At 42.0% G+C, this 24551-nt stretch overlaps 1 protein-coding gene across 3 annotated transcripts in view; it reads left to right on the top strand.

Moving 5' to 3' along the window:
- Positions 1 to 24294, top strand: part of map3k7 (mitogen-activated protein kinase kinase kinase 7) — a 39087-nt gene extending 14793 nt beyond the window's left edge. For 2 of the 3 annotated variants that reach the window (XM_034699570.1, XM_034699571.1), the window contains exons 7-18: positions 185 to 309; positions 1159 to 1287; positions 3797 to 3927; positions 4999 to 5080; positions 5218 to 5342; positions 5453 to 5600; positions 6944 to 7024; positions 11806 to 11873; positions 17588 to 17687; positions 18132 to 18193; positions 18355 to 18470; positions 20795 to 24294. In XM_034699570.1, the coding sequence (XP_034555461.1) occupies positions 185 to 309; positions 1159 to 1287; positions 3797 to 3927; positions 4999 to 5080; positions 5218 to 5342; positions 5453 to 5600; positions 6944 to 7024; positions 11806 to 11873; positions 17588 to 17687; positions 18132 to 18193; positions 18355 to 18470; positions 20795 to 20975 (1348 nt within the window). In that variant the 3' untranslated portion in view covers positions 20976 to 24294. The remainder of the gene's footprint in view (positions 1 to 184; positions 310 to 1158; positions 1288 to 3796; positions 3928 to 4998; positions 5081 to 5217; positions 5343 to 5452; positions 5601 to 6943; positions 7025 to 11805; positions 11874 to 17587; positions 17688 to 18131; positions 18194 to 18354; positions 18471 to 20794) is intronic. The other variant, XM_034699572.1, reaches the window with a different exon arrangement.
- The last annotated feature ends 257 nt before the right edge of the window (positions 24295 to 24551 follow it).

The raw sequence follows: 24551 nt of genomic DNA on the forward strand, positions 1-24551 counted from the left end.
GGTCTGTAGACAAAGGTGGAGGCGTACTGAACATACATAAATTAATCACAGTTTTTCACGTGTGTTAACTGACACTGAATAAATGCCTCACGTACACGTAGCTTTACGCAAACAAGCTCTCTCTCTTCTCTTTGAAATCACAGTCAGTGTCTAACAGGGTTTCGTTCTCCCCTCTTTGTTCCAGTCTGCTTCTGGTGGCAGGCGGCACTGTGCTGAAGATATGCGACTTTGGAACAGCATGCGACATTCAGACCCACATGACCAACAACAAAGGAAGTGCAGCATGGATGGCCCCGGAGGTATTCGAAGGCAAGTATGAGCGGCATTCCAAGCAGCTGAAGCGCTCTGGACTCCCTCCCCGTCAGATGGTTTTTAGCTGAAAAGTCTTGATGTGTGTCCGCTTTGATTTCTTTAAATCCCCACAAAGATCCAGCTCTGCCATTTCTCTCCCGCGCCGTCATGCGCCCAACTTTGTTTTGTCACTTTTCACACTAATAGCAGCTTAGCGCTCCCAGCATGGAGGCATTAATTCTTGATTCATCATCAGCAGCTTCACTCTGCTGCTTTATTGATGGTCGTCTCCCAAAGCATGCTGGGAAGATGAATGGCATGATGCTGGTGGCTTTATTTCCCTCGAGAGACACCGGTGCAGCGTTTGTGCTCTCATTCAGCCTAATGTATTTCTACATGATGAGACGTGTTCTTGGCAAAGAGGGTCAGGAGGAAAAACGGAATTAAGCTCTGGTCATTATCTTGTTTTTGGAGGCTAGTTACAAGCCTCCAGTGCAATTACGCATCTCACTCCTGCCCTCTCCGTGAACTCCTTACAACTCATTTGCATCAGAGTGAAATGCAACCAGAACGTCTCAGCACAGCAACTTATAATAGGTGTGTGATGTGCACTTTAATTCAGCAATAAGAGGCGCAGTAATTAAGCAACACAGGAGCTGTTTCTTGATACAGATTGCTCCCCTCTTTTTTTCCTCCTCCCTTCTGTGGACGTGAAGATGAGACAAAGGCTGCTGTGCTTTCCCAGACTCCCATCTCCTACGTGCCACAGAGAATTAGCTTTATCAGGCAGTCAGCGATGTCAAACGGAGCGTTTCTCTGGTTGGAAAAGGACCTAAGTGTTGCTGTGTGTTCCTCTCTAACTCTCAGGCAGCAATTACAGCGAGAAGTGTGATGTGTTCAGCTGGGGGATCATTCTCTGGGAGGTGATCACACGCAGGAAGCCCTTTGATGAAATTGGAGGACCGGCTTTCCGCATCATGTGGGCTGTGCACAACGGTGAGTCACTGACTGTGTATGTGTGTCTGTGTGTGTGTGTGTGTGTGTGTGTGTGTGTGTGTGTGTGTGTGTGTGTGCGTGTATCATGTGTGTGCTGCAGGATGCTAGGGCCATGTCAAGTTTTCCATCACTGTGAGTCCTCAGAGGTGTCCGCCCTGCGAGTAATGCTTGGAGACTATGAGAGTTATGGCCAAATTCCACCAGATCCGTTTCTGGTCCGTCCCTGATCTGTCACGGCACCAGATCTGATAGGTTTCTATTCTAGTCAATGTGTTAACTCACACCGGATCTGCTGGTCCCGGCTGCGTCTATGGTCCGGCAGGTCAGATACGCAAGACTTCTATTTTTGTCGGATGCTGGAGCACGACGCATCAATCTCAAGACAGACCGGACACGGATCTGATGTTAGAAGGTTTACTCGACTGGTTTTGGGCCTGGGCCCTGTTGTTATACATGTTTGGGTGTTTCAAGGTTCAAGTCGCTCTCTACTATCCGTGTTCTGGCGGTCAGGAGTCAAACATCCATCCATCAGGCCAACAATCAACACAACCTGACACGAGGAGAAACTATGGGGTTGGTTTAGCTCAGTTGGAGGAGCAGGCGCCCCATGTACAGAGCCTGCAGTCCTCTTCTCATGGATCGTTCAATCGATTGATTTGGTTCCGGCTCTCTCTAAACCTCCAGACAAGCAGGGATTGGCATTTCCAAGCCAAAATAATATTCCATAAACATTGGCATCTATTCCACGATTATTCGAACACCCCCCCTGCCCCTCACTCACCTGTCCTATGAACAGCCCGTTTGTGTGGCAGTCGCGTTAACCAGCAGCATGACGAGGGGCTGTTGGTAGCGGGCACTGACAGCGTCTGTCTCAATCTTTACGTCGGTGTTTCTGTGACACAGTGTGGCGTGTGTGTTTATATTTTATAGCCATGCTCAGTCTCTGGACATATGTGTGTAGTAGCGTGAGATTTAGAAACGGAGAAAATCACTGTCACTAATGTTTTCTTCTTCGTTTACTTTTTAATGCAGTCAGCATTCTTCTTCTTCTGTTACTTAATGCGGTTAGCAAACAGCTTTAAGACGCTCTATAGCCACCTTCTGGCGGGAATACTGTATTACAACCAGGCACAGATAAAAACGATGAAAAATTGTACTTTTAAAATGAGAAAATATTTAAAGTAACTCTTCGATTTTTACTAAGTGAACAAATATTTGAAAATCATTGCCCATCCCTCCACACAAGTAGACGAAGTTTTTTTTTAAGTTGTTTGAATGTTTTTGGGGTCTTAAATTATATTCGAGAGGAGCCAGATGAGGTGGTCTGGTCAGGATACCTCTCGGACGTCTCCCTGGGAAGGTGTTTCGGGCATGTCCCTCTGGGAGGAGGCCACTGGGAAGACCCAGGATACGCTGGACTAACATTGAACTAACAATCATCAGTGTTGGTGTTGTTGTTGTTGTTTTTTTTAGGTCATAAAGACAACAGCTTCACATCCAGCTAAAATCTCCTCACAGGAGCTTTAATAAAAAATCTGTGTTAATGTCAATGTTTTTAATATTTAGGGCAATATACAGCCATCGAGTTAAGTATCAGTAAAACAAACTGCAGCCATCTTAAAAGACCCCGTCTAAATAAATCAGTGTACACTGTATGTCAAACATTTTCACTGCGTCACCTGTCTGCCAGCACACACTGCTTTTTCTCAACCCTGGAACCCCCTCTTTCTTTATCATGCGGACAATTGAAGCAACATTTGGTGTTTTTCACATCACAATTTGTGCTTTTCCTTTTATTTTGCACTCAAATTTTTGAGACATACCATAAGCCCGTCTTCAAACGTCCAAATCTGTGGGTTACACTGCAGGCCGATTCAACAAATACTGACCGTCACATTTCTGTGAATCAAAAGGATCTTTATGTTTCCTTTAAAAGAGTTCTGTGTCTTTGAAGAGAGAGCGATGTAACGGCTGCTCAGTTCATAAGGGAAGCATCTGACTGTGGAACAAAAAGCTCTTTCTCTGTCGGGATCTTTTGTAATGTAACAATCTGATCCTGTCAGAGACAAAAACAAGATCTTACTGGATGCGCTTTGATGGGGTGCATTTTCAGCCAAATATACCGCAAATTCAATTGAATAATTCCCAAACTTCTTGTTGCAATCAGTCATTTACACCCTAAAGCATTAAAATCAGAGCCCTGGATTAAAAATGAAAGTTCTCTTTTTAGAGTCTGTCAGAAGAGAGCAGCTTAAAAGCTTGTTCACCTGTGCAGCGCTCCCAGCAGTTTATTTCATCCCAGAGATGGATGGAGGAGAATACTAATGGGACACTAATATCACCACAGGACTAGTTTGATACTTCTCTCCTGCCTGAATAGTTTGGGGGACGGGGGATTTAAGCGTAAATGTGCTCTATTTCTCTTCCTGTCTGGTGTTTGGCCTAAAGTTATTTGTTGCTCTTGACTCTCTGTGAGCAATTACTCGTTTTTTCCTCTTCGCACATTCAGGGACAAGACCTCCTCTAATCAAAAACTTGCCCAAGCCCATTGAGAGTCTGATGACTCGCTGCTGGTCCAAAGACCCCTCTCAGAGGCCTTCCATGGAGGAGATAGTGAAGATCATGACTCATCTAATGAAGGTAATCAGTCCTCGCACACTGCACACCTTCTCTCTGATCTAATGCACAAATCACACAGAGCTGTATGTGATGTGGAAACAGAGCCAGGTAATGAGCACTGTAGGTAAAGTTTCCCTGCAGACTGAGCTGCCGGCTTTAAGGCTGCAAGATGAATCATTTAACCATCAAACACGTGATGTGCACATGTAGTCCACACAGTTTAAGACTTCTGCAAGATGCTGATCTTAAACATATCATGTACTTTTCTGGTGCTCCATACAACACAGAAACCTGCCAGTTACCTCTCACACGGCATTATGAAAGTCAATCAATCTTTATTTATGTAGCGCTAAGTCACAACAAATGTTATCTGAAGACTTTTTCCAAACAGAGCAGGTCTAGACCGTACTCTATGTTCTATTATTAACAAAGACCCAACATCAAGACAGGATAAGATCCAGTCCCATCTTACAGACAGGACTCAGTCTGATCTCATCTTAATCCACCATGAGCAGAGCACTTTGCAGCATTTAGCAAGTTACAGTGGTAAGGACAAACTTCCTTTAACAGGCAGAAACCTCCAGCAGGACCAGACTCATGTTAGACACACATCTCCTGAGACCGTGTTGGAGAGAGGGATAGATGGAGATAAAGAGAGAGAGATGATAGAGGTGAGACGGATAGTAGTAGTTGTAGCAGCTGGAGTCTGGCACGTCCACGGCAGAGATCCAGAGGAACTTACGAGACAAGGGAGCTCAGGGACTCCAGAAAGGTCTATGGTTAGTAACTTTAATGGGACAGGAAGAATTAAAGTAAGAGACAGGCAGAGAGAGGGGAGAGAGGGAAAGATAAGATCCCAGTGTGTCCGGTCCCCCGGCAGTCTAAGCCAATAGCAGCATAACTAAGAGCTGGTCCAAGCCTGATCCAGCTCTAACTATAAGTTTTATCAAAAAGGAAAGTTTGAAGCCTACTCTTAAAAGTAGAGAGACCCTGACTGGTAGATGATTCCAAAGGAGAGATGACTTTTTTGTATGTTCTGTAAAATCATATTTAGTGCAAAGATGTAAACAAATCCTGATTTTCTTTCTGCAGTACTTCCTTGGATCTGAAGAACCCCTGCAGTATCCATACCAGTATTCAGATGATGGACAGAGCAACTCTGCGACTAGCACAGGTACACAAGTCTTCAAACTCTCACATGCACAGGGAGATCACTTCAGAGCCTCACCTAGCACTTAATGCACAGCTGCGCTAGATCCAATATAATAACAGGCGTAATGAGCCATGGATGTCTCTACTTTCCTGAAACAGGTTCATACGTGGACTACACCAGCACGAGCAACAAAAGCGAAGTGAACATGGAGCACAGTGATTCTCAAGGAAGCAACGACACTATCAAGATAACGCCTCAGTTTGCTCCTTACTTCAAACCAAAGGTTTGAATATCCTCCTCGTCATCTAAAGCATCGACATCACATCAGTAATGATAGATTTCAGACTTTTATCAGAACAAGCCTCTGTATTTAAAGTGTCGTTGTTCTTCCAGGGAGACCCGCTGAGGACTCTGCCTCTGTCCAGGGGGGGCAGCGTGGAGAGTCTGCCTGCACGAACTCAGTGCCTGGTATCTTCTGACAGCAAAAGAATGAGCGCTGACCTGTCAGAGCTGGAGCCTAAGATGCCCTTTGCACCTTCAGGTAACAGCAGACATGACACAGTTAGAGAAAATGACACCAAGGTAGAGCAGGAGGCAAAGTGGCACGCTCCTTTGATTTCTTTGAGAGTTTATGTTGTTTAAGAAAAGATGAGCAGGGCAGCAGGGCATGACGTGTCAAAGTCAAGGAATGATGCCCGAAGATCCTCCACAGACTCCAAGTGCTTGAACCCCGATGAGGTGATTCCTTTAGATAGATCTAAGCTGTCAGCCATCTCCCCTCCTGGGCACTCAGAGACTCACCAGTGCTCTCATGAGGACAGTCAATCTCAGGATCTTCACATGTCTTTTAATGTGGAGTGTATGTTTCTGTGCTTTCAGATTTAAATAAGACCATTCCCCATATTCCAAGCTAGGTCCTGCTTTTACAAAAGTCTAAATCACTGATAGAAATAAAAGGTTTTGGTTGCATTGGCAGATTGCTTTAGACGGCAGTAATGAGACAGACTGTTTGCAACGTGACCTCTCAGGGCGAAAGCATCAGATCAAAGTCCTGCTCCCACTCCCCACTGGTAGGCTGAGATCTCTGGGATCTTTTCTAAAACCACAAACAGCCATTGAGTCTCACTCTTCAAAGCCGCCAAACTTGATTGACAAAAACAGGAATTTCAAATCACAAAGCACGGGAGTTGCTGATCTATCAACCCCTTCATGGTCGGTTTGTTTTTTCCATCGTGGGCGATGAACCAACACCAACACAGGATATCAGATAAAACAAACCACTCAGTGAAGTAGTAGACCAGCAACTCCCGTGTTCTGTAATCTGAAGTCCCTGTTTAGTCGATGGAGTCTGGTTCCTGACATCAAGAAGACCAAACTGAGTCTGACAGTGGAAAAGAAAAGTGTTTGAGTGGACGCACTTTGATCTGGAGCTTCTGCACTAATACAGTAGATTACATTGCAGCCTGTCTCACGGCTGCACACTGCAGCAAATCCAAACCTGTTACTTGCTGATTTGCCATTTAGACCATGAAATACATCAGAACAGGACCCCAGTTTAAAAATCCCAGACTTTTAATGGATAAAGTTTTTTGGGTTTTTTTGCATCGTCTGGTTAGACTTTGTATCTAAACAGCATCTGCACAGAATGCCTGCTGCTGTTTGTGCTGGGACATGTATTGCAGCGGCTGCCGGCAGTGTTTGCAGCAACTCTCTGCAACGTCTGGAATGGATGCGGTGCATGCTGCCCTTGCACGTACCATGTATGCCTTGCATGTGTGTGGCCCACAGCGCAGGACGAGCTGTGGGCCCCCGGTCTGTCTTAAGTCTGCATGCTTGTTGTGTTCGCAGCTGTACGTGTGAGTGTGTATGTGTGTGTTTTTGCAGCACATCCGCAGTTTAAACGAGGCCACCGTAAAACGGCGTCGTACGGCACCATTCTGGATGTCCCCAAGATCGTCGTCACAGGTATCACTGGACCACTGGGCCTCCTGGTGACCGGGTGGAGCTGGCTTGGCTGAGCCCGTGGGTTGCAGTGCTCTGACATGACCACTAATGTGTGTCACTCCAAACAACTCCAAAGACAAACATTCATCTGAAGCTTTGTGTCTCGAGGTGTTTTCAGACCAAAAATAAAGCAAACATATGACGAGAGGAAGCAGGTCGATGCAACTAACAGATATAAACTCTATGTGCTTATAAATCATAAACACAAATCCAGGGAACATCGTATACTGACTTCATCAAGGGTTAAGATTCTCATGATGTCCTCAGAAATAGTTAATCCAATCGCTGGTTCGACTCCCGGCCTTGATCACTTGCTGCATGTCTTCCCCAAGTGGAAATTGAAGCCAATGCAGAAGTGTTAAAAACAGCAATTCATCGAGTGTCCACTTGAGGCTGGCTCCAGAAGTACCAGAAACCACATACACACCAATTCAAAAAAGCCGATCTTTACAGCAGAAATAAACATGTTTACAGCCTGGTACAAAAGACGAGTGTAGTCTGGATAGCTCACATCTCGATCGGCACACACTGCAAGGGGGTGAATTTTATCATGACGCAACAGTTTAGAAGATAATTAGATTACGAGTTTTCCATTATGAGAGGCACAGCTGACTTGATTGACAGGCGGGAACACTAGCTGTTGGCGAGGAGGCTCAAAGGAGGCTCTTTACCTCACACCAGCTTATTTTCCTATCAATAAAGACGAAATTCCCCAAAAACTATAGTTTGTTTTTCACGATATTTGTTGTTGTATTCCAAATAGACCAGAAGAAGCTTGAATTCAAACGTCTTACCGATCAGCAATGAAAACAGTAAAACCGCCCCTCAGTGGAGACAAATGGATGGTGGTGTCCATCACAGAAATTAGCGAGGATCAGTAGCAGGATTAGGTTCAATTTTTCTAATCTGAACTGTTTGATAAAATGCAAGAGACCCTGCATTTTTTTAAAGTTAAAAAAACTAAACGTTTTAAAGAGTGATCAGGGCTCATTCACAATTTGCTCTTCAGAAAACCAATCCTTTAAAAACTCACAAAGTTTGAAGGAGACTCTGCTATTCATTAATGTTTCAATATTAGATTCGTTCTTAGGTTAGAACAAAAACTGGCTTTGTATTTTCAAATACCAGAAACAAGGTTTAAATGAGGTCAACTTTTATTTTAATCAAAGGTTTTTTGGTCTAAACAGCAGAAAGTTAAATTCTGAGTATAAATTCAGCACTGAGAGGATTTTTATTCAGAACAATAATAACCTGCTGCTTCACACAGATATTTTAGATATCACTTTACGGTAAAGATAAGGAAACAAACTTTGGTGCTATTGTTGAATGAGGCCAGATTTCCCAGGTTATGTTTGTGACAAGAACAAATAGGAACAGTAAAACTCGTGTGAGTAACAGAAGGTAATGTGCTGTTGTTTTGGTCTGAACACATCTTCAGGAGAATCCCTGAAAAAGAAAAGAGCTATGATTGATCTTGTCTTGGAGTAACACACATCAGAGGTGTCTAATGTCTCTCTGTCTTTGTGGTTTCCAGTCGGCAAACAGAACATGAGTTATATATATACTCTCATCCTGTGTCACCTTCTATCCCTCAAATCTGGCCCCAGCTGATGAGATGTCTTCCATGTTAATGAATCCTTTCATTACCTCAACACAACACATTTTAAGTTAATGTCAAAAACATTAAATTGAGTCCGATGAGGTGACACGGATGAGATAAGCTCCTAACTCATGGCCCTGTCCTCTCTGTCATCTCTCTGGCTTGGCTGCAGCACATCACGGGGAGGGGGCTGAAATCAGAGCACCACCTCTCTGCATCTGAGCTCGTCCTTGCCTTTCATGCTTAGAGGACGTAGAGCAAAGCATGGCTGTTTTTTTTTTCTCTCCCTCTCGCTCTCTTTACATCCATTAACTTTGAAAAAGTCATTGTGATTAATTTCTCTCACATTGAGGGTCAGAGCTATTATTACGAGCAGAGATACGGGTGAGAGGAACGGGGACAGCTCTGGATGTAAGAAAGGACTGCTACTCTTGAGAGGCGTTGAGTGTGAAAGTGGCTCATTTAGAGCGGTGACTAAGGCAGTCAGCCTGTGCACGTTATCATGCTTATTATTGCACGTGCACACCTGGACGTCAGGACTCTGTCACAGCTCATAAATCAGCCGTGGTCAGGAGGTAAGGGTGGAACAACACAAATCCACAGTTTGGTATGTGCATTAAATCTGGACTCTTAATGCAGCGTTTTTCAAAACAACAGAAAACCTAAAGCACTCAGGCATTTTGTATATTAATCATAAGAACAAATCAATGTCAGTAATGCTGAGATCATAATCAAAGGAGACTCAAACACACACCGTCCTCTTTGAGTTCTTTATTCTGCTTCTTAAGAGATCAACATGTCTGTTTTTAGCAGGTTGTGCACTTTAGTTCACTTGTTGTAAAATTCTGTAAAAATCCCCCCACAGTCCTCGGTGCATGTAAACCAGAAGTGTCCAAAGCCGGCCAATCACGGCCCAAGGTCCATTATATAACGGCCCCCTGCTTCCATCTAAATGTGTTATTAATGGCACAGAAATTAATCACATTCTTAAGTATATTTAAATTTAAATTTTGTTTTAAGTGTACCAACAAAACTTAAGTAAATCCAGTAAAGTCTCATAAAGCTTCATTATGGACTATACATAAAGTCTACCTGTGCAAAGCTAAAGCTCTGTGACTCTGCTGGACTGATGCAGAGCAGAAACACAAAAACTCTTTAAGCTGACATACACTACCAGTCAAAAGTTTGGACACACCTTCTCATTCAATGGTTTTTATTTATTTTAATTACTTTCAGCATTGTAGATTAATACTGAAGACATCAAAACTATGAAATAATCTGGTTCGGCCATAATCTGGATTACAACAGTAGTCAAATAGGGCTATCCAATGCGTACTAACCCTACCTCTGAACAACACAACATTAAGAAGGCAAGTCATTCTACAAATGAACTCTTGACAAGGCTCATGTTCATTAGAAACCATCCCAGGAGACCACTTCATGAAGCAGACTGAGAGAATACCAAGAGTGTGCAAAACTGTCATGAAGGAAAAAGGGGGCTACTTTTCAGAATCTAAAATATAAAACTTATTCTGCTTTGTTTAACACTTTGTTGTTCATTCAATAATTCCATATATGTTCTTTCATAGTTTTGATGTCTTCAGTATTAATCTACAGTGTTTACAATAATTAACATAAATACAAACCCTTGAATGAGAAGGTGTTTCCAAACCTTTGACTGATGGTGTATTTTCAAATGATTGTTTTTATCATGAAGTGGAAATGTTCTTGATGAACACTAAAAGTTTAAAAGACACAAAAGAGGAAAAAAGACGAGATCAGAATTAGGAAACGGTGCGGAGAAGGCAAAAATGTGCATCAAATTGTTCTGAACGCAGCATAAGAAATATGTGGTGCTAAAAATGTCTGCAGCACTTGAGTCCTAGCACAATGTTCACAAGGGAGAAATAAACTGTGTTGTGTTATATCGGGTAGGGTTGTCCAGACACCAGGATATGAAACTTTGATACCTTTTTCCAATACTAGAGAAACAAAAGTCAACTCCTGAGCAAGTTACTGTTTAAGGACAAATTCTTCACTTGGCTCAATAAGTTCATGAAAACAGTGTTAGGTTTGATGATTTCCACTGGCTGCAGTCTTCTGTGTTCTCTGTGGTGTGTGTAGTATTGTGTATGTTGTTATGTGTTTTCATTGTGCCATAGACAGACTCATAGTTAGCGTAGAGCAGATGATCCCAGGCTGCTGTGTTAGTTTCTGATGCGTAGAATAAACTCGATCCTTTCCCAATCCTTGCAAATTCTAAAAGCAGGTCACGTGACTGTTGTGTGAATTCAAAGTCTGGACCTTTTATTTTCAAACTGAAAATGTCATGTTCAATTTGTAAAAAAAAAAAAAAAAGGCTTTCTCGGTCTTTTAAGATTCAGTTTAAAGGACTGGCAAATTAGCGGCTTCAGTGCATCCCTACTGAAATGACATCATGACTTCATTGCCTCACTCTGATGCTTAAGTTTGACTCTGATCCAAAATCCTACTCTTGAAGATGTTTTGACTTTAATCTCAGCGCTGCAGCTTTACTCCTAACTTTTTCATGTTATTTACAATTTTACCTTTTACGCTTTAATTTGATTTTCAAAATACAAAGGTAAAGAAAAACTTCCTTTCCTCATTAATATTTCTTTATTCCTGGCACTGATTCTGAAGGTTTGACTCTGTTCTCAATTTGATGAAAGTTCATGACTCACTGAAACAGTAGAGGAGTAGAGAGCTATTCTCAGACTCTCAGACTACACTCACATCAGCTGTCAAAACTCGTAATTGGACATAATTATATGTCTGTAAAAACTATTGAAGTTCTTTAAGTAGGTTTATGAGTTATGACTTCAGAGCACACTAGCAGTGATTCACTGCCTGTGACTCAAACCAGCTAGTTAGTACAAACCGCATGATCTCCAGCTGTTCCTGAAGAGTATTAGAAGTGTTTTAGCGCTGTGGTAGCGTTCCTGCTCAGCCAGAGAAGATGTTAACAAGCTAGAAACTCAAAGGGTTAAACCAGTGCAGTGTGTGGGTGTGTGTGGGTGTGTGTGGGTGTAGGAATATCCCTCAGGTAAACAGTCTCCCTCACCACCGTCCTTAAACTCTATTCAGTCTCACTCTCTCTTCTCTCTGTCTGTCCCGTCCACAGCAACATGTGAGCCTCAGAGACGCCGGTCTGTGCAGGATCTACCTGGCATCGGGACAGAGTCCAGCCAGGTAAGACACAGGGACACATAGGGACACACACTGATACACACTGGGGGGCTGTAGAGTTTCAGTTATTGGTATGTGGGTTTGATATTAGTCTGTGTTGCTGGTGATCAAGTTTGAATTTAAATGTCCGTCAAACTGCACTATTATTTATTTATTTTATTTTATTTTTATTTATTTGTTTAATATTTTGGACAAGACATTCAGACATGAATTCTATATAAATTGCATAACTTTCCCTGCGCAATTTAGAAGTAAACAGAAACAGATTTACATTTTTGTTGTTGTTTTTGGTAACATTGGTAAATGAGTTCTGTCCCTCCTGAGCTTATTAGCACCTCTGAATGTCTTTGTTAGTGCCTCCTTTGTTCAATAAAGACAGAGTTACTACAGGTAATATTTGCAGACAGTACCATATACAACAAACTTTTGTAATGGAGCGTTATTTCAGAACTTCCAAGATCTACAACACTGCAATGTGCCTCTTTCGCCTCATAGATGTGTTTTCAGCACCATGGACAGAGATTTAGGATCTAATAATATGTGTTTCAACTTCACAGAGAATAAAGAAAATGTAATGTATTGCTTTCTAATTTGCTGAAGGGGATGAAGTTAAGCTCAAAACACGGCAAAAAAATGCATTTAAGGCAAAAATGAGACGGTGAAAGTATTTAGGATCCACCATGTGTCTCCAAAAACATGATAAACAACAACAATCAGACATCTTCTGCTGAGGCTGTCGAACACTTAGAGATTGTAGATTCAGGATACTCCAAATGTAGCGCAAATACTTGTAAATCCTAAATCTAAAAGGGTAGATATTAATGATTCTTTTTAACAAAGATTGATTCGTGGTTGCCGATACGATTAAAGGACGATATTGGTTCATTTAGAACGATACTATCCGAAACGATTCAGTGACTTGAAATCGTTTCAGTAACTTTTTAGCCAAAAATGTGACTGTGAAATAAATCCCTTATAAATACTGGACAGTCCTAGATTCCTGTTGTTTCTTGTAAGGGAATCAAGTATAAATTAATAATGGATAGAGACATTGTGTGAAATCTCATGGCGCCTCAGTAGGTGGTTGGATAGATTTGTGTTGTTTCCGTGGTTCTTTACTTGACCTTAACATATCCTACAAACAGCAAGCGACTTATTTAGAACATCTCCATCTTTGCAAAAGCCAAAGTGTTTCCGCAGACTGGATCGCAATGCTGGCTTGATAATTTCTCGCTTGCTGGCTTCTCCTCTGCCATCCGCCATGTTATGTTTTGTTGTCTGCTGGCGCGTGGCAATGACATCACAGACAGACAGTCAAGGCAAGGCAGCTTTATTTGTATAGCGCATTTCATACATGAGGGCAACTCAATGTGCTTTACATTAAAACATTAAAAGCATTGGAGACATTCAGACACGCATAAAAGAACATAATTAAAATGACAAATATGATAAAACAGAAAAATTAGAAATATATTAAAAATTACATTAAAATTTTAACTTAAAGTGAGTTAAAATAAGCTAAGATAGGAAGGCAGAGGTAAATAAAAAAGTCTTAATCTTTGATTTAAAAGAAGTGAGAGTTGGAGCAGACCTGCAGCTTTCAGGGAGTGTGTTCCAGATATGTGGTGCATAATGACTAAACGCTGCTGGGCAGTCTGAATTGAGTAACATTTAATGTCTTTATCCTTAAAAGTGCAAAAAAAACACATCCATATAAAGTCTGCTGTGCTTAAATCCAATGTGTTATTTCCTAGTATTGATACAATCTATTTATTACCTTTTAAAACGATGTTAGATCAATGTATGTCGTCTGGAAGGCCAACTTGCTGAGCACAGATCGATGTAGTCGGATCATAGGAATATAAATCAATACATCAATGTAGTAGATGAATCTTTACACCCCTAATAGATATTAAACATAAAATACATTTAAAATAAATTATAAGGAAATACAGTAAAAAAAGATGTTATGAGGCAGGCAGCGTCATCAAAAGGCATTCACAACACATAAAACAGGAACAAGAATTTCACTCAGTATTTGACACTGACTTACACAAACATGTCATGTTACAGATCTTCAAGTGTTACACAAAGACCACAGTCTTAGCATCCATCATATTTGACCATGTTAGCTGCTCTTCATGCAGAAATCTGTTCATAGAGGGAAAGAAATCGTCCTTAGATTATCAACAACGGGACTAATTACACTGGATTGCATTCCTCCTGCTTTTGCTCTCCATACTGACTGTTTTTCCTGCAGACACTAAAACCTGCTGACACCTGATTGGTCGATACAGAAATCAAGACTTTAATATTTTGTATTTTGACTCAGTCGGTGCGTGAAGCCATTACAGAACAATACATCAGGATCCAGGCAGCAGGCGCCTCTACTTCAGTTAACCTCTGGTTTCACTGTAAATGAAGCATCAAACTTTCATCAGTCATCCGTCAGCACCTGTCAGAGTAAGACGGTAAACACGGCGTTCCATTGTTGTAAACAAAACAATGTCTGGCCTCCTTAACTTAGAAACTTATAAACTTCAGCTGAGAGCACAAGTTTGTTTTGTCACCTCTCGGAGCTCCTGTCGGTTCAGCTGTCAGTCAAACATGAGCGCGGTCCCTCCCACCAGACTAAAGGGACGCCTCTGAAAAAACTTTGAGTCACTCTGAATCACTCATTTTAATTTTGTCTGCATAAAGAGACTTGAAGCTTAAAAACATCCACAATATAAAGCTGAGTAATGTTTTATCAAATCAGAGGTTGATGATGCATTAATTATCATTTAAAACAAGACAAACAAACTCTTTATCTTTAAGTCATTACTAATGAAAAGTTGAACTCCCCCTGACCTCGAGCAGAGGGCTTTATTTCTGCTCTCAGAGTGTAAAACATGTTTTTAAGTCGCTGCTGTGAAACCTCGTGGATGTTTGACTGATGTCGACTGCTTTCAAACACATTTGACTCGCTCTTCGTCAGGAGGGAGAAATCCTCGGGGAGAAAACGTCTCAGAATATGACGTGTGTTTGATATGTCAGCTCTGAGAAGATGAAGACACGAGTGAAGGACCAGCTCAGCGCTCTCTTCTCAAACACACAGCTTCAAACTGTGTTCCCTGCTCGCTGTGTTTCTCCTGCTTTTCCACAAACATTTGTCTGAGTGTGTTTGGTGGTAAACCTGCAGCTCTGTGCCTCTGTCAGAGTTCATTCAGAGTTCAACTTCAAGACTGAACACAAATAATGCTGCTAAAGAAGATAAATATATCTGTGAGATCTGACTGCCCTGCAGGTTCACAGAGATGAGTCATTGATCAGAGAGCATTTGATTCTCATACTGTGGACTACAAAGATACTCTGAGACATTTCATATTTTAACACTGGATTAACCTCACATTTCGTGGTATTTTTTGTTCGACTGCTGCTCACAAAACTTTCAATTTAGACTTTTAAACATTCAACATTTTTGTCTTTCTTGAAATAGAGCAAATTTATTGACTTAAAGGGATGTGAGAGACGAATCTGACTTGTAATTTCAATAACTATGAGGATAATGCAAATCCACTCACCTGCTGCTCTTAAAAGTAAAGGCTGAAACTTTACACACCAGTGGCCATATTCACAAAGCCTCCTGGTACAAAGAGTTGCTCCAAGAAAAATCTTAAAATTGTGACGTTTTCTGAGAATTCTCCGTAAAAGTTAAGACCAGCACTGGGTTGCACCAGCTGTTTATAAGTTCAAATGTGGCCTAGTTTGAGCTTAATTTTTAATTTAAGATGGAGTTTACACCATAGACTGTATAAATAATGGACATAGTATCCGTGACTGCAACCATCTGTTTCTAAAGCACCATTTTGAGGCAAATCTTCGGCTGCAGCCTTATTCGACATGCTGAACTCAACCTAACTTCTGTTGAGCAAGTGTGAAATAAAGAGGCGGGCTTTGAGCCTCCAAGCCAACAGCTACAAGGTGCCAACCTGTCAATCAAGTCAGCTGTGCCTCTCATAATGGAAAACTCATAATCTTAATATCTTTGAAATTGCGTTATGAAAAAAAAACCCATACAGTGTGTGCCGATCGAGAATTAGCTACCTAGAGCCAAGCTGTTTTTTGAACCAGGCTGTAAACATGTTTATTTCTGCTGTAAAGATCAGCTTTTTTGAATGGGTGTGTATGTGGTTTCCGGTACTTCTGGAGCCAGCCTCAAGTGGACACTCGATGAACTGCAGTTTATAACACTTCCGCATGGACCTCAATTCTCGTGGCCTGAGGTTGCCGCTTGGTTTAAACTCTGCTAACGTTTTGAGCGTTGCACCAGCTGAGACAGTTACAACGTTAGCATAAGTTACATCGTAAATTTTACACCTAGCTCTGAGTCGGTGTAAAGTCCTCCGTAAAAGCTCTGTTTGTAAACCAGCTTTGATGAGTCGACAAAACGCTCTCCGTGTTAGATTACATGAATAATAAAAGTATGATGACTCTGATCTTAACTCACTTTCCCTCACGTTTCACGAGCGGAAATAATTACTGTACATCTACACAACATTAGAGTACCGCTATATTAATGAACCATATGTTGTAGTTCACGATTTCACCACTAGATGTCACTGTTGTTATTTTCACTGTAGATTATCAATACATCAACATGCTTTGTCATATTTGACCTTTATGTTGCTGTTTGTGGATTAATGGGAGTTACAGCAGTTATGATTAGTTGTTAGCTTGTTTAGCGGCAATGAGGCTAACAGGAGTTAGCACTTAAACACCTAATCAAAAAAAAGCTATTCACTGGTTGGCTGAACTGAGTGAAACGTCATATCTGAGACATTATTTCGATTAGTTTGTACATTACGGTCAACTAGTTAAGAGGAACCTTGCGTCTCCAACTTAAGTTACAAACTAACTTGTTTCAACGTACGGTTTAGTGACGACTTTACAAACTAACTTAGGACTCAACTTATGCAGAGCTGGTGCAACAGGCCACAGATCTTTTTATAGATGGAAATGATTCAGAAAGCATCTCAGCCCTTCAGAGATCGCCTGAAGTGAAAAACTGAGGAGTAGTGAGGAGGACTTTGAAGAGGCTGAAGAGTTTCTCAAGCTGAGGAGGGAACAGTGGGAAGACGGTGAAACAGGAGAAATGTGCTCCAAACAACGAATGACAGTGAGGTCATTAAATTCTATAGATTAGATCATGTTCACTGTGATGTTGTTCTCATGAGAGGGAGGAAGTTATTAATGACGTAACAAAACTAAGAGAGCGCAGAATAACATCGGCAGCATCAAGCTTCACAACACCATTAAAACTACAGCATTAGAGGGTTCATATCTAACACAAGATTATACAGGTAACTAAGATTTGTATTCAATTAAAGTAAACGAACACCAGGATCAGAGGAGATCAGGTTTAATGTCCACACATCTGACATTCTTTTTGGAAATCATGGACCCCATTAGAGAGGAGAGGGACCACCTTGCTTGCTATCAGCACACAGGTCAAAGCCAGTATCCCTGATGGTATGTGGATCATAAGAGTCCATGGCATGGGTAGCTTCCACATCTGTGAAGGCTCCATTAATGCTGAACAATATATACAGGTTTAGGAGCAACATGTGCTGCCATCCAGACAATGATGTCTTCGGGAAGACCTTACGTATTTCAGCCAAACGACAGTCTTTTCCAGGTGATTCACAGTGTTTGTTTGTTTCTTTCTTTCTTTGCAGGGAAGCAGGAACAGTAGCCGGTCCTCCAGTCCCAGTGTGAGGATGATGACGTCTGACAAGACAGGCGGCAGGGGTTACTTCTCCCCTGATGACCCCACAGGTATACAACTCAGCTCCAACACAACCAGAGTGGACAGAAGTAGAAAACACTACGCTTTTGTTTTGTGTTTAAAGTGTTTAATACTTGTTTTTTAACAGAACTCCACCTTCTCTTTAGGATGTGAGATAACGCTGCATTAGAACCTGGATAGACGGCAGCCTTAGCTTTCCACTGCACAAGAATGAAGGCTGTAGCTGTTAAAAGTTTTATTTTATTACAGTTTAAACATCACTGAAGTGCTGTAACAGGTTTAACACAGTGTCTGTAACAGCATCAGAGCCACAGTCGGGTCTGTTACACTGCTCTGGAGACATCGAGCTCGGTGTTAATCGTGGTTTATATGGACTCTGCTCAGCTTCAGTGGAGGATGCTTTTCTCCCTGGGGATTGACCCATTGGTGTGCAGTCATGAAAGAAAACAAACTCTCTCTCTCTTTCCTCTCAGACACAAACGGCTCAGACAACTCCATTCCCATGGCCTACCTGACCCTGGATCACCAGCTGCAGGTACAGCAGCTTATCAGCCTCCAGAACGCCACACCGCAAAAATACTGTCATATAAGAACTGCATTGAGTTGAGGGGATTGAGGGAGCTATCTTATGAACGCATGTATGCAGCATCAGTGAGGTGTTTGTTGTTTTAAAGTCAGTGCTTTCCTTCCTCACAGCCTCTCGCTCCCTGTCCAAACTCCAAAGAGTCCATGGCGGTGTTCGAGCAGCACTGTAAGATGGCCCAGGAATACCTGAAAGTGCAAACAGAGATCGCCCTGCTCATCCAGAGGAAGTAAGTCCAGCTGTTCAGAGTCCACACAGGGGATCCAACTCTTTAAGTCCTGATGTGATACTGATACCTGGGCTTTAGTATAGATCCAGTTCCAGTGTTAAACTATGAACCAGTGTTTCTCTCTGTGAGGAAGAATCTTTTATCTGTAAGGTGACGCCACGCTTCTCTACCTTTTTAAAACAAAATGAAATAAATACATCTCACTCAACACAAAACCTTCCTAAATACAAGCTGATCATAAACAAAGCAGCTTAAAAAACACACTCCCATGTTAGCGCCTTTTTTCATGTTGCTAAAACTGTCTCTAAAATCAAATGCATTTTAGTTAGCAGACTGTAACACTGCAAAGCATTTCTTTGATGGTGGTCATAAAATGACAGGCAATGGCAGGCAAAAAAAACATACACAGACAGACTAAAGGCTGATTTATACTTCTGCTTCGCCCCTACACAGCAGAGGCTGACATGGACATGAGCACTACTACCTTTCACATTTGAACCGATACGGTACCGATATCTGGTACCTGGGAATCGGTACCGGTACTCAACGGTACCAATTTTCGGTACTTTTGTGTGTTTATGTGGTAATAAATTTTAATTAAAAAAAAATAATCTCAAATTTGTTTAATTTAACATATTTATTTAATTTAACATGAAATGAACAGAAACAGGATTATATAGATGATTAGATATATTAGCTGACTAATTGCTCTTTCGGGAGGTTATCAATGAACACACATGAATGTCTGCGGACGGGAAAAAGTCAGTTCTCCGTCTCTTTATAATAACAGGACACACAACTTACTTGTTGGGCATTCACGCACACAGGAACGGTTATAAACAGGGCAGGTAGTCGGAGCGAGAGAGTCAGTCTCAACCATAGACTGTATGAAATGAACGTAATCCTCCTCGCGGTGAGTGCGCGCGCCCGTCAGCTGCAGGCTCCGTTTGGCGCGATCCCGCGCAGATGCAGAGACGTCCACCCGATCAGTCTCTGACTTTATTACAGGGCGAAAGTATGGAAACTCGCCCCTTCCACTCCCTCACAGTCACAGGGATGCGTTCAGGTATCGAAACATGGTACCGTTTGGTTTTACGTGAGTCGGTACTTGGTAGTACCAACGGAATTCGGTCGGTACCTATAAAAGTACAGAATTCGGTACCCATCCCTAAGCACTACATACATGTGCGTCAATGTATCCGTGCCGCAGTGAGGGCAGTGCGGTCTCTCTGATAGCTGGTCGCCTGCTTCCGGCCCCGTTACGATCTCTGTTTACTTTTCCACAGAGTTTCAGAGCGTGTTATGTTAATCTACAGCTGATACATGTTGCTGTTTATCATACAGACTTGATTACATGAAGAACAGAGAGGAGGAGATGAAATACACGGCCGATGTGCGGCCAATGAGCTGGGATCTCGGAAGTGCTTTATCTGCCGCCAAGCGGACCAATCGCAGGTCTTGCGGTCCGCATCGATTCTACGGGTAGTTACATTTTGGAGGAGGTGCACATCAGCTACTTGTGTCGGTATGGGAGTTACGTGGACCTCCGGCATAGGCTACGCTGTCAATTTGACGCAGAAGTATAAATCAGGCTGAAGGCTAATCAATATTAAATAAAAGTAGTGTTTCAATATTTTTTTCTTTTTGCTAAATATATTCTGATATAAATAGAAAGCTGGTAGCGGGGGTTAATGTACACTGATTTTAAATATATCAATTACTTCAATCATACAATCACAGTGTTATTGATTTGAGTCTTTAAGTTAGTTTTAATGTGTATGTTTACATTTTACAGACATGCTCAGTCTCTGTTTCTGAATCCCAACACTACACACATGTTTTGCTATTTAATGCGGTTAGCATTCTTCTTCTCTTGTTACTTAATGCGGCTAGCAAACAACTTTAAGACACTTGGCTACATACTGTCTAGCGGGAATACCATCTTACAACCATGCACTGGTGAGAAATAGTTATTTTAAAATGAGATAATGAGCATTCGAAAGTCATGGTCCATCCCTACTAAAACATTTAGATGTGAAGATGTGTGTGTGGACAAAATCAGAACACTGAACGTCTGCTCATCTAATCTTTATATTTACAAATCAGCATCACAGGATCAGTATTTATTCTGTTTAAGTGCTTTTTAAATCCACCTGATTGAGTGTGATCTTCCTTATTTTTGGATTACTTCTTTGCAGAAATCACATTTTTTCCTCATGCTTATAGGAAAATGTCAGATTCTGCAGTCAAAGTTTTCTAGAAAAACTGGTGTGACTTGTCCGATCTGTTCTGGATTAACGTTTCTTCACGTCCGTGCCCTGCAGGAAGGAGCTGATCGCCGAGCTGGACCAGGACGAGAAGGACCAGCAGAACACGTCCCGTCTGGTTCAGGAGCACAAGAAGCTGATGGAGGAGAACAAGAGTCTGTCCACGTACTACCAGAAGTGCAAAAAACAGCTGGAGCTGATCCGGGTGCAGCAACAGAAGAGACAGGGCACGTCCTGATGAGACAGAGACATGAGAACTGCTACCATCATCCCCCCTCTGCCCTCCCCCTCCTCCTCACTGTAACACTACCCCCCCCCCCCCCCCCCCCCCCCCCACTCACACACACACACACACTGACCCAGCTTTGTAAAGAGACCTGCACTCTACTGTGTCCTGCATGTCCCACTGTAGACCCTCACGTCTGTCCGGCAGGAAGATGATGTCCTCTGAACATTTGCACATCGTCACAGATTTCCTGTGACCGCAGACCAAACAATCACAGCACCCCCTCCTGGTGACCCCTGACTCCTGACCCTGCTGCTGTGCCCCGGGACGGACCCTTGGACGATACGAGTGCGTGTTTTCTTCAGCCACAGACGAATCGTCCTTCAGAATGTGAAAAAGGCGTCTCAGCGAAAAGTGTGAACCGTGTGCGGGCTGTCTGAGAGCAGCGAGGATGTTTGAAACCCGATCTGTGTGAGCGTGGAATCCCCGATATGCAAAACACACACACCCCTTAAATCAACGTATTTATCTCTGACTTTGTTCTTTTCCAATCGTGAGCATGAGACACGTTTCCTTCAGGTGTTTGATTCATTCAGTTCAGGCAGGGATGGACTTCACGTCTCAGTGAGAGGAACAACTCGGGGTTCGAGTTAACAAGGACGAAGAGTTAAGAAGGGACTCCTGGAGTTTAAAACCTGCAGCATTCCTCTTACATTGTTTGTGTTTCATCCACTAATCAGTACAAAAACAGGCGTGAAGTCGCTCTGGTGGATCTCTTCAGCCAGCAGCGGTGAAACAGGCTGTGATGTGACCCTCAGAGGTAAAACTACAACCACTAAAAGTTCACATTGATGCTTTAAGTGTCTGAAAAGTTTACAGGAAGGATCCAGAGAGATAGATGTTTATGTTACAGAGGAGGAGGATTCTTTTGAACCTGATCTACTGCTGCCTCTTTGGATGAGTCTGTGTTGTTGAATGACTTTTAAAAGGTTTTATCTGTGAAACATAACAACACAAACTCATCGGGCAGATCTCTAACTCCCTTATTCTTATGAGTTCAGAAACGCAGGGATGTGATTGTTTTGGATTTATTTAACTCGCAGTCGAAACATGAAAAAACAGTTCTCAATCGAGCACCGGCTCCGAACCGGGCCCTGAAACTGCCTCTGTGGAAAAGGGGTATATTTGAGACCTGCTACTAAAAGAGACCCTGCCTTTAAATGGGGCAGGCTTTTATTAGAGGTTTGTGTTGTGCTGCCATTTTGATAGGCATGTTTTAATTACAAAGTTACAGTTACCTTCTATAAATCATGATATTTATTCTGCATTTATTAATCAGAGTGCATACAGTTAGCAGCAGATCAGCTTTCTTTTGTCTCTTTGCAGACTGGACGCTGGAGACTGAGTGAATGACTTTAGATGTCGAAATAAAGAAGTTGATCTAAAAGACAGGAAAGACAGACAGAGGACTAACGAGTAAATAAACATCATCAAATGATGTAATTCAATTGCTGCTTAATATTCAACAAAATCCAGGAGGAGAAGTTTCCTTCCACCTCGTGTTGATTGGTTGTCGTTATTTATAGGCATGTACCAGTCAAATGAAGTTTAGGATGTGGGTGTGGTTACATTTGAATTTAACTTGAAGGTGTCACTTCCTGCTCTGTGCTCCAATCACATCCCTGATACTGAGTCACTGTTTCATCAGTGGCTGAGGTTTTAAAGAAAACATCCTCCTCTTTAACAAACAGGTGTTTATCTGTAGTGATCCCTCCTGGAGAGATGAAGAAGAGGACTTTTTAAAAACCAAAAACAGTCGTTACATCCTTCTCTTCCTAACCAGAAGACCCTGGTGACAAAAAGGGATTTAACAGGCAAAGGGAGAGAGTTGTTGGTCCCCTGCTGCCTCGGTCAGCAACGTGAAGACAGAGTGTTGTTGAAATCCTCATCCTTACAAAGAAAGATCTGCTGTTACTTTAAGAGAGAGAGAGCCCTCATTTTTTGAAAGCAGGAACAGCAAAGAGACCAAACTCCAATTAAGAAAACTGTAGTCACCTCTCAGGTGCAGGAGTTGCTGGTCTGCTGCTACCTCCATCACTCCTCTTTGCTTATGATTTGTGTTACTGTAATGTTTTGGTTTTAAGTCAGAGTCCAAGGCAACGGTTGGGTGACTCGAAAGAAATTCAAACTAACCATCTGAGGCAGAGGTAGACCAGCAGCTCCCTTGTGTTACACTGTTAAATTGCTGTTTGTGTTAATGGAGTCTGGTGGCTTTGAGTAGAGTGATGTATCAGCTGTTAAAAAAGCATCTTCCTCTTTATCAGGAGAGTGTCAGGGGCAACAATAAGAACAAGATTGTAAGATTTCAGTGTTTCGAGGAGCATCTGCCTAAATCTTCACATTAGTCCATCACAGCCTGCTGGTTGGAACGAGTTCAAACCTTTTTGTACCTTTTAGTTTTTCTGACCCCCAAACTGTAAAAAGAAAAGGACGCAGGTTTAAAACTGAAGGAATAGCCCTTTAATAATCTGCTTCTCTCTCTCTCTCTGAAAACAAAAGAACCTGCTCTGTTAGGGAGCGTTTGCAGGAGGGCGTGGATTCCCTTTTCTTTTGACTCCAGTATTGTTTTTGTGTGTCGATGTTTTCTGTCTTTTCTATTCAGTAGTTCTCTCTGTATGATAGCTCTGGTGTCATTTCTGCATTAGGACATATTTAATCTGGTGTGGGTCTGCCCTCACGGACAACGCGGAGGAGCCTGTAGCTCCCTCTTCAGTATCTAGTTTGTTTTTAGTTCACATGTTGCCTTAGAAGTTGCCTGCATTTTAAGTGCTTGTTTTATGTGACGTTTATCGGGGGTAAAACTCAAAACAAACAAAAGAAGATATTTTTAATGTAATGAACGCTGAATGAAATTCTTTCCTGAGGGGAGCGGGAAGGATGTATGCTGAAAATGTAAATGTGTCCCACCAGCTCTGCATCCAAAATGTACTCTGAAAGAAGGATTGGATGTTATATTTTGTTTCTTTCTCGGACTCATATCCCTCGAGTATTTTTGCACAATCACTTTGGTTCTGTCTGGTCGTGTTTCAGATTTTATTTTTCATTTTAGAAACTCTGTTTTTAAAAGCCAGAGACTTGACGAGTCTGACTTTTAAATGTGTTACTGTACGGGAGTGAACCTTCACGGGTTCTCCTCATGAGTTTCTGTTCACTAAGAGTCCACACACACTCACACACACTGTTGTTTTAGTGTTTCTCAGTGAATGGGAGCCCAGGTACAGAACATGAAAGTGAGCAAGGCATTATGAAATAAACTGAATGGTGAAAAGAGGCTCTTTCTCACGTGTCAATGCTTATATTGAACGCATTTAAAGATCAATCAATCTTTATTTAAATATTGCCAAATCACAACAAACGTTATCTGAAGACTCTTTCCAAACAGAGCAGGTCTAGACCGTACTCTATGTTCTATTATTAACAAAGACCCAACATCAAGACAGGATAAGATCCAGTCCCATCTTACAGACAGGACTCATCTTAATCCACCATGAGCAGAGCACTTTGCAGCATTTAGCAAGTTACAGTGGC

Source organism: Notolabrus celidotus, chromosome 13 (assembly GCF_009762535.1).
Source record: "Notolabrus celidotus isolate fNotCel1 chromosome 13, fNotCel1.pri, whole genome shotgun sequence".
NCBI classification, from domain to species: domain Eukaryota; kingdom Metazoa; phylum Chordata; class Actinopteri; order Labriformes; family Labridae; genus Notolabrus; species Notolabrus celidotus.